The sequence below is a fragment of the Epargyreus clarus genome, unplaced genomic scaffold, assembly GCF_041222505.1.
Source record: "Epargyreus clarus isolate Ecla_fem2 unplaced genomic scaffold, WU_Ecla_fem_2.2 ptg000008l, whole genome shotgun sequence".
NCBI classification, from domain to species: Eukaryota; Metazoa; Arthropoda; class Insecta; order Lepidoptera; family Hesperiidae; genus Epargyreus; species Epargyreus clarus.
The window spans coordinates 16,201,596-16,211,032 of NW_027332216.1; the positions used below are offsets into that span (position 1 = coordinate 16,201,596).

The 9,437-nt window shown below is 32.7% G+C and overlaps 1 protein-coding gene across 1 annotated transcript; it reads right to left on the reverse strand.

Moving 5' to 3' along the window:
- Positions 1–344: 344 nt before the first annotated feature.
- RpL38 (ribosomal protein L38) lies at positions 345–5,305 on the reverse strand. The gene is made up of 4 exons (XM_073076246.1): positions 5,145–5,305; positions 4,869–4,929; positions 4,662–4,784; positions 345–410 (listed from the first exon to the last, which is right to left on the reverse strand). Exons 1-4 carry the CDS (start codon positions 5,145–5,147, stop codon positions 385–387), a joined length of 213 nt encoding a protein of 70 aa, XP_072932347.1. The 5' UTR covers positions 5,148–5,305; the 3' UTR covers positions 345–384.
- Between the last annotated feature and the right edge of the window lie 4,132 nt (positions 5,306–9,437).

Genomic DNA, 9,437 nt, shown 5'->3' on the forward strand with positions numbered 1-9,437 from the left:
GCAATTTCCTAAAAAAATAGATATTTCAGAAAAACAATTATTAATAATCCTTTACAATTATTTGTATACTTCTTTACACTATCTATTCAGTGGTTTCTTGGTACTTCCTAGTAAGCATTTTAAAAATTGCTTGTACAATATTACAATTTTTGTATTTCTAACAAAGCAAAGGTTTGTGAAAGTATTAATATGTAATAGTAATATGACATCTCATATAAGTATAAACAGCTTTTACATAACCTTCATATTGAAAGTTGTTTGTTGATCAAGCCCAGTAATAGGTTAGTTATGGGTTGTGAATGACAATTACTTTACTCTGGATTCACAGGATGCAATCAAAGACATTTTGAGTTTTAATATTTTTTTATTTATAACCTAGTCACATCATTTCACTTCCTTAACCTGAAGACCTGCAACAAAAAAAAACATTACATTAATTTACCATCAATTAGGCTTATATATAAAACTAACGGGATCTAACATTAAAAAAGTTATTATTATAAGTATAGTGCGCGTAAAACTGTGGTCCGCTCTGAATATAGAAATGAATCGCGTCGCCAAATTGTATGACTACACCTGCTCGCAACACCTTTAGAGCGGACTGGCAGTTTGCGCGAACTATACATGACCTGCATCATATTATCATATAATTTATGTGCAGGAAAAGAAAAAATAATTGAGTACTCCACTAACTTTTATCAGAAATTTATAAAATAAATAAAACAGAACTGCCAATATGAGATTCCAAAATAAACAAAATCTAAAACTTCAATAATTTTCCTTGTATGTGGCTAAATTTAATGAAGTGAATTTTTAATACAAAAATTATGAGTAAAGCAAGTTTAGCAAGTGATATAAGCTACTATTTAGTTCTCGTTGGCAAAATCTTTGAATGTGTGTATTGTGTGTAATATATTAATTTGTTGTATTTAATTTGGTGGCATAATACTATGTCATTAATTATGTATCATCATTTTTTTTATACTCTAGTCAATAATTACTTCAGATTGTTTTTATTAATAAATGTGTGTATATACCATGGCGACATTTGTTTTTATAAAATTCAATCATTGAAACTGTTCTGTGATACAACCATATCAGGTATTAACTATCAATGTATTATTATTTCACTTAGACCATAAATTGACTAATTTGGAATCCCATATTTGCATTACCTAAAATATTTTCATGGCAAACCATGAATGAGGCTCCGTACATAACTTACAGGAAACCCTGATTCGGTTTCCACCATGCTGTATCAATATGAATTTGATGTAGGGACATACAGGGTAATGGACAACCCACACCCAATGTTTTCAAACAACCCATAATGCCCAAATAAGGCTTTACAACCACTATCTAAGAATAATAAGGATATCCATTAATGTCTGAAATTGTTTATAAGTCATAGTACATATGAACATAGTATATAAATGTACATATTTTTTAATCATAATAAGCACTAGGATTCATTTATTTATAAAGTAATATGAAGTTAATATGAAAAAATATGTATTTTTTTTAATTGACGCTTTTCCTTTATCATTACTTCCCAGAATTTGATACTTATAAGCGACAGTATCAGATAGTGGACTAATATAGAGGATGTATTTTTTTTCAAAATGAACTCGTTCGATTCCCGGCTACGGAAAAAGATATTTTTAAAAAGTAATTATGCAGTTTTAGTTTTTATCAAAATCGGCCTCGTAACTCCTTTTAGCATTTTTCGCTAATCCTTCTAGTTTCGGATTTAGCCCTGAAGGCCCATTTGAAAAATTCACCTTGTATATTGTCATTATGTTTAAAATTACTCCTATTGTTTCTGTAACTTTATACATAGAGTCCTTAGTCAAACTAACGTAAATAGTTATATAGCCCGGTCGCCGAGCAGGAAGAATTTTGTACAATGACCTTTTGACCAACTGCCAGAGGTTATAAACATTTTCTGTAAAGTACATCTCTATAAAGTAATAAAGTATTGCAAAGTACTAGAATGAGATAATACCAATTTAAATTTAAATTTTTATTATAATATAAAATAGAAAAAGGCGAAGTTTTAGCGATTATATACGTAACAATTTAATAAGCCAAGTTTGACACATGCCATCCTAATGTCATTCAAGTTTTGAACTAACTTTGTATGAACGTTAACACATAATTGGAAAGTTAAATACTTATAAACGTACAATAACTACATAATTTATATACATGAAACATCAACAACCCATTACTGTCCCACTGTTGGGCACGGGTCTCCTCTCATAATGAGAAGGATTAGGCCTATATACATGAATAATTAGTAAAATTTATAAATTGTATTGCAATTTTAATGTTCAAATGAAAAAAAAATATTTCCAAAATCTAAAATCAAGGGCGACTGAATAGTACCTTTTTTTTTGTTTACGAGGGGGAAACCTTCAAAAGGTACCCAGTGTCGTAGGAGCGACACGGGATTATGTGGGATTCTTACCGCACTAAAACCCCCCCGGTGGCCGTCCTCAGCGTTGCCAAGAGGACTCCGGTATCTCCTACGGAACGCAACCGGAGTCCTCTGAACGCGTTGCCCCTTCGGGCTCCTCCTAGGTGAGCTTCAGGACTCACCACACCGTCTGGTGTTTACGACGGTATGCGACCACACATACCACCGTCCTTCCCGGAGTTGCTTGCTGAACGGCTCGACCTCCCAATCTTGCCGCCCGCAACCCCGGAAGCCCCCTTTTAGTCGCCTCTTACGACAGGCAGGGGCCCGTAGCCCCTACCCCGTAGCCCGTAGGTTACCGTAGCCCTATTCTAGTCCCAGGACTACAGGGACAGACAGACCAAATGTTTGCAATTTCTGTAAATAATTACTTCTGTGACACCGGGACGGCAATTATTTTCGCACGAGCGACAGAGATGGGTAATAAGGGTCATTGTACGAAATTCTTTCTGCTCGGCGACCAGGCTTTAGTATGCTAGATTCCCAATGGGGGAGTTCAGTTGCCTATATAACAGGTTCTCGCCCAATTTAGGCAAATGAAAATAAATGTTATGTCCAATCATACTACAATGTTACCCTACACCTAATAACATTGTGTACTAAATTGCATTATTTTATGAAACAAAGATTTTATTATATATCGTATTATACCCATATGTGTCAAGAAGTGTTATTGTATCTACAAACTATGTTTAACCCTTAACTGCTGACGTTAATTTACTTGCACTAAATATGACGTACGTCTCAGAGACGTACCGTTTTTCAATCGAATTTATACAAATAGTATTTACAAAAATGTGTTTTATTTTTTAGGTGTATAGTACAAGTCTTTTTATGATATAATAAATAAAATATGACATACACTGTTAAAGTACTTGTTCATAAACTTAAAATGAAGTTTCTTAAGAAAAATCAACAAACACAAAAAATAGGGTATCTTACTTGGTGGAAAAAAGAAAAGTTATAAGTCTTTTGAGTTACAAATAATAACACTGATAAAAAGTTTATGAATTACCTACACTATAAATTTAAATAAAAATAAATAATTACTGGGTTTAAAACTTTAACAGCATTCATGTCTATATATCCTACATATGTAGATAAGGAATTTCATCAAATATGTTACAATTTTCGGCACATACTATTAAGTTATTCGATATTTTTGTTTGATACAAATATTTTGTAATACTAAACTGGCATATGAGTATATTTATTTTTTCGAATGTGAAGTAAGCAAGACTACATGGACTCTTGTTGTCAACTCCAAATACATAAGGTTGATGCTTGTATACGCAAACATTGCTTCTCATTAGAACCAAATTACAACGCCCTTTGTGGTTCTTCATACCAGAACATAGTAGCAATTATAACTGCTGTTATACAGCAGTTACACAGAAGTATGTGTGACCGGGTGCCCTCGTTTGTACATGATACCTATTGCTCTAGCAGTCGAACCACGAAGGGTTGATCCACTTTTACGACAATACCAGAAATGACAGATTTTATGGATTTTGAGGGCTACAACAATACCAGATATAAAATCGGCAACTGAAAATATAACTTGCCCAGCCAACAGAAAGTGGTGATCTAACAGAAAAAACTCATTTTTCTCAGTTGATGAATCTTCTATTTCCAAATAATTTTGATTCATTACCAGAATAACGTCCACCTCTTATCTACTTCCTAGGTTTCTAATATGATTTTGAGCCTCCAAAAGTTCAACGGTCTTAATTTACGTTCATAATATCAGATAAAATAAAAAAATTGATCACACAAAAAACTTACATTAAATATGACGTTAAATCTCAGAGACGTCGAGGAGGTAATATGTACCTGTTCGAGCTGCCCTACACATTCAACTGTTACTGCTACTCATATATCCATAAAACCCAGGAAGGTACCAGAAATGACAAGTTTGTACGAATCCAATTCAGTAAAATATTTAGTGTTAAAGTTATTTCATCATCATCATTATCATCGGTTGGCCCTTGTCTACTCTTCTTGTTAATATAATGTAAATTACACTTCAACATAAGAGTTCACCTCAACATTGTAGTACTGAATGGCATCTGACAAACACTGATTATTTAGATAACAATTACTTCTTCAAGTTGATCATTCTGAATCACATTTATCTAAAACACTTTTAATCTCTCACTTTAACTTTAGTTTGATATATTACCTGGGGGCAGGCTCTGTTTGAGTTTCTCTGCCTTCTCCTTGTCAGTGATGACCAGCGTGTACAGGAATCGTGAGCACCGAACCTTGAACTTTACATTCTCAGGATTCTTCTTTATCTTCACAGCTGCAATGTAACAGTAACCTCATATAAATAAATTCCGTGTGAAATAACAACACTCACATTTCACTATTTGTTTCAAAAACTTACATTTCGCATCTTTCCTCCGCGCCTTCAATAGGAAGTCTTTAATATCCTTGATTTCACGCGGCTGAAATGAAAATTGTAATATTTGTTTAATTATAACAGAAGCAAATTGTTTTGTTGTTATACATTATAACCTAATCGATACAAGATAATAAAATTAACGTAATCACCAAAACGACTGGAACTTTATGCTGTAGCGTATTACAATTGCAATATACAAACAAGGCTTACGATCTTCCAACATTATTATTAAACATGGAATAACAAAGTAATACTCACCATGATGAATCCGAATAGGTTTTATCCAACTGCTGAAAAAAATGATAGCCTTTTACTAAAATATATTATGATTCAAGTTGGAGATATCTTTAAGCCACCATTACTAAGTCAAAAACATAAGATAATATTGAGTTTCTTTTGATTTTTTAAGATTTTTCAAGGATTACTTTAAAATTCCATACACAACCCACCTGTCAAAGTCGGCAAAAGAAGTTGTCAAAATGGCCAATTGTCAATAACGTCAGCTAAATGTCAAACGTCAACATTATTTTTTATATACGATAAGTCTTAGACAAAGAAAATAATTCATAAATATAATATAGTAATATTTATTTTTATTTTTAACGCAAATATATTATTTTTATATATCTGAACCATATATTATTTGTGCTTCGTACAATTTTGTCTTCCTATATAATATTTTACTATATTACTTTACGGTATTTATCGTCAATACATCACATGGATAGTTCTTATTAGTGATCGAAGCATGGATGGTATGAAACAAAGAGTATAGTAACATATAGGAAGTACGAAATCATCAGTGCACTTCAATAATATGTCGTATAACTTAATTTCATATTTATTTTTATCATACGATATAGCCATTTTCGAGGGGTTATGTTATGACCTTTCATTTGCTATTTACAGGCTTATAATTTTTAAACAATTCCTCCAAAGTGTAATGATTCTTTTTAGTTTTATTTCCCTTTTTGTGTGGCGGTTTTCGTGATGACAGCTTCTAATTAAGGAGTTTATAATTTTTACGTACTATCATTATTTCTTAATAAACTTGACTAACTTTTACATTATTATTAAAGATTCGTAATTATACGAGTATGCTAAATATTGATAAACAATATAATTGGCTACTTGACACTTTTTGGGAAACTGTTTTAATGAATTCATATACGTATTATATATGCCTTTCATTGATCATTTTTTCGAAAAAAGGGCTATTTATTAATAAAAAACATATTTTTATTACGGTAAACGGAACGTTACGCCAAAACAGGCGGTCAAGTGTCATTTCGTAGCGTGACGTCAACACATTGAAAATATAGAAATAAACTTCGACGCTACACATACTTCAGGGGAAATCTTGGGAATTATTTAACTTTTATTAGTACAATTGCAAGAATGTCAAATTACAAGGCGTGTGCAGTGACGATGTGTTCAAGTACGATCGCTAAATATCCTAACAAATTTGCTTATACAAGTTCCTAAACCCAAATCTCATAAACGTTAAAGAACTTGCAGATTCTTATATGTTTAAATCCTCTGTTTGCAAGCAATGACATTTTATACTATCTATGTAAGAGAAGTATTATTGAAAAAAAGGAATAAATTTAGTAAATCTCGAGTGATTCGTCAATTCCAAATCATTGGAACGGGACGTAATCAAAACGAAACAGCAAGTGGAAGTATTCATATATTTAATATATTATATAGATGTCTATGATAAGAATAGAATTATAAGACGTCTATGAGAATTCTATTTTAAGGGCCCATTCTGTAATTAATAGGACACAATTAAAATTTCATGACTGTGTTATTATTGATGGTGCATGTGCACTGATTAAGTTACATGACTGTATAATTAAAAATACATGATTTGCTAATATAAGTATTTTATTAACCGATTTCTTTGTTTATTTGGTTTATATGGTTCTATTAGTGAGTACACACAGTAGAACTTTTGTATATATTTATCATATGTTACAGTTACAATAATTACTACAGATCACCTAAGCTAAATTTTTTGTGCTGCTTGCGTGTCTGCTTCTCTTCATTACTAAAATTATTTTCCGTAACAAATGGATATATATTTTTATCACTGTCATTTTCAGAATTAAATTGCAATGCAATAATAGGAACTGTATGGTCACTTTTCTTCCTTCATCTTGTTGGGTAGGTTACGCAAGTAAAGAAGTACTATTTCCCGTGTACTTTACTTTATCCCTTTACACCCGAAGATTTTTTTTCGCAATTTTCGATTTAAAACGTTTATTACGGCTTTTTATATAGCTTAAGGGATCCACAAAAAATACGAAAAAAATCCAGAGTTTATACGTAATCCAGAAATCGACCCGCACGATCGTGAGTCTCCGGTGGGAACTGTCACACTCACGATCGTGAAAATTGCAAAAAAAAATAGTTTTTTATCAAAAAATATAAGAAAATTAAAACAATTTGGAGATATTTAACATCACTGTCTTTATTTTCATTAGTCTTTATAAAAAATCTGTCTTGGCAATGAAACCTAAACTACGTAATTCTATGAAAATCAACATTCTTCTTTCTTCCGTTATTGCCTCCGTCTTAAATCCAGGTCTCCAAGGCGTAGGTATTCTTGGCTAGGGAATACATCCAATGATAATGCAGATGGAGAAAACTTTAGCCATATCTATTGCAATTAAATTAAGTTTTCGACCGGTTCTTCTTAGATAATATAAATTTGTGCATCTGGTTACATATCAAGAGCCTCATAATTAAAATATTAAGAAAAATATTTCTTTGGAAACTTTACTGGAGATGTTGGTAGGGATGTGTAGACCTTTTCAAGAAAGAAAACGTATTCTTTTCCAAGCTATTTTTCGATGTGTTGGACGTAAAGAAGCTCGGCGGCGAGAAATTTCTAGGGATGATTTTAAAGTAGACGGTTGAGGTTCAGGCTCAAGTTCCAGATCCAATTCTAGGTCAGTTTCTATTTGAGGGTCTGCATGTGCTTCAGGGCAATCTGTTTCAGGGCACAATTCTTCAAATTGAAACTCTTCTAATCTATTTGGTTGAAGCTCTTCACTTTCATGAAGATCTTCAATGTCCGATACATTTCTCCTCACCCCGCACTGGCAAAATCTGATCGTTATTTAAATGTACCCCTAAAATTGAAACAAACAAAATTGATATTGACGAAACTTACACATAACTGGTAATAGCAATAAAAGCATTTTCATCAAACGTTATTCTGCACCAACAACCGTAGGCACACGATCGTAACAGTTGAAATTTGCAACCTAATTGTATCTAAATTGCAAGTTAATCGAATAAACTACTAAATTCCACGTATTTAGTGTTCTTTTAGCTTTCAAATTAGCTATAATTAATAATAGATACTAAACATTTAATACCAGAAATAATTATATACCTGTGACAGTGCGCGGGTCGAAAAAATCTGCCATCTTTGGACGAGTCCCTAGCACAACTGACCGCCTGCACCCCGCTCATTTAGCCGGTAGCACGTGCGATACTCTCCTCACGATCGATCGGCATCGGTTGCGTTTCGAAAAATAAGAAGCTATCACGTGGGAATTTTTTTAAAGTGAAACTCACGCTCATATCATCTCGGGTGTAAAGGGTTATGTATTTCAGACTGGTGCCCACTTTCGAAACTTTTGGCTCCTCACTTCTTCTAGGCAGGACAGTCATCACATTTTCATTTTCATTGATGTACCTTGTGTTCAGGACAACTTTTACTTTTCATGAAACACAAACTTGCCTTCCTCTTAAACTGCACATACTCTATAACGTCGTCACTATACGATTGTCGGGAAGATCTGTAAATATAAATATAACCAATTAATAACCTTAAAACAGTTCACATAAGAATATAAGTATGCCATCAAAAACAATGCTTGTAAAAAGATCCAAGTCTCGCCATTCAATTCTTCTACCATAAAAAGTCTTGAGATCTATGTAATACCAAGCCGGTAATGTATGCAGTCCCTATTTAAGGGACCTTCTGTCTTAAGGTATTATCTCACTATCTAACCTAACAACATCTCATGGGACCATACCAATATTAAAATATTTTATGTTCTAAATAAATTAACGTGGCAATCGTACTGCAAGTCACATTGTGTTTTCATCTTATCATATCGCATCACACAAGTAACATTAGTACGATTGCCACGTCAATTTATTTAGAACATAAAATATTTTTAATATTGGTATGGTCCCATGAGATGTTGTTAGGTTAGATAGTGAGATAATACCTTAAGACAGAAGGTCCCTTAAATAGGGACTGCATACATTACCGGCTTGGTATTACATAGATCTCAAGACTTTTTATGGTAGAAGAATTGAATGGCGAGACTTGGATCTTTTTACAAGCATTGTTTTTGATGGCATCTCATTCCTTTTTGTAGATATTTCTACTCTTTTCCTTTCCGGTACCTTCCACTAGTTGAATCTCAACAACAGATTTTTTAAAGGCAATTAAATTGTTTAGGTAGTCTTTGTAGTTATGTAAATAATCTTGCCATTCATCATCACTTTCATTCGAACATGACA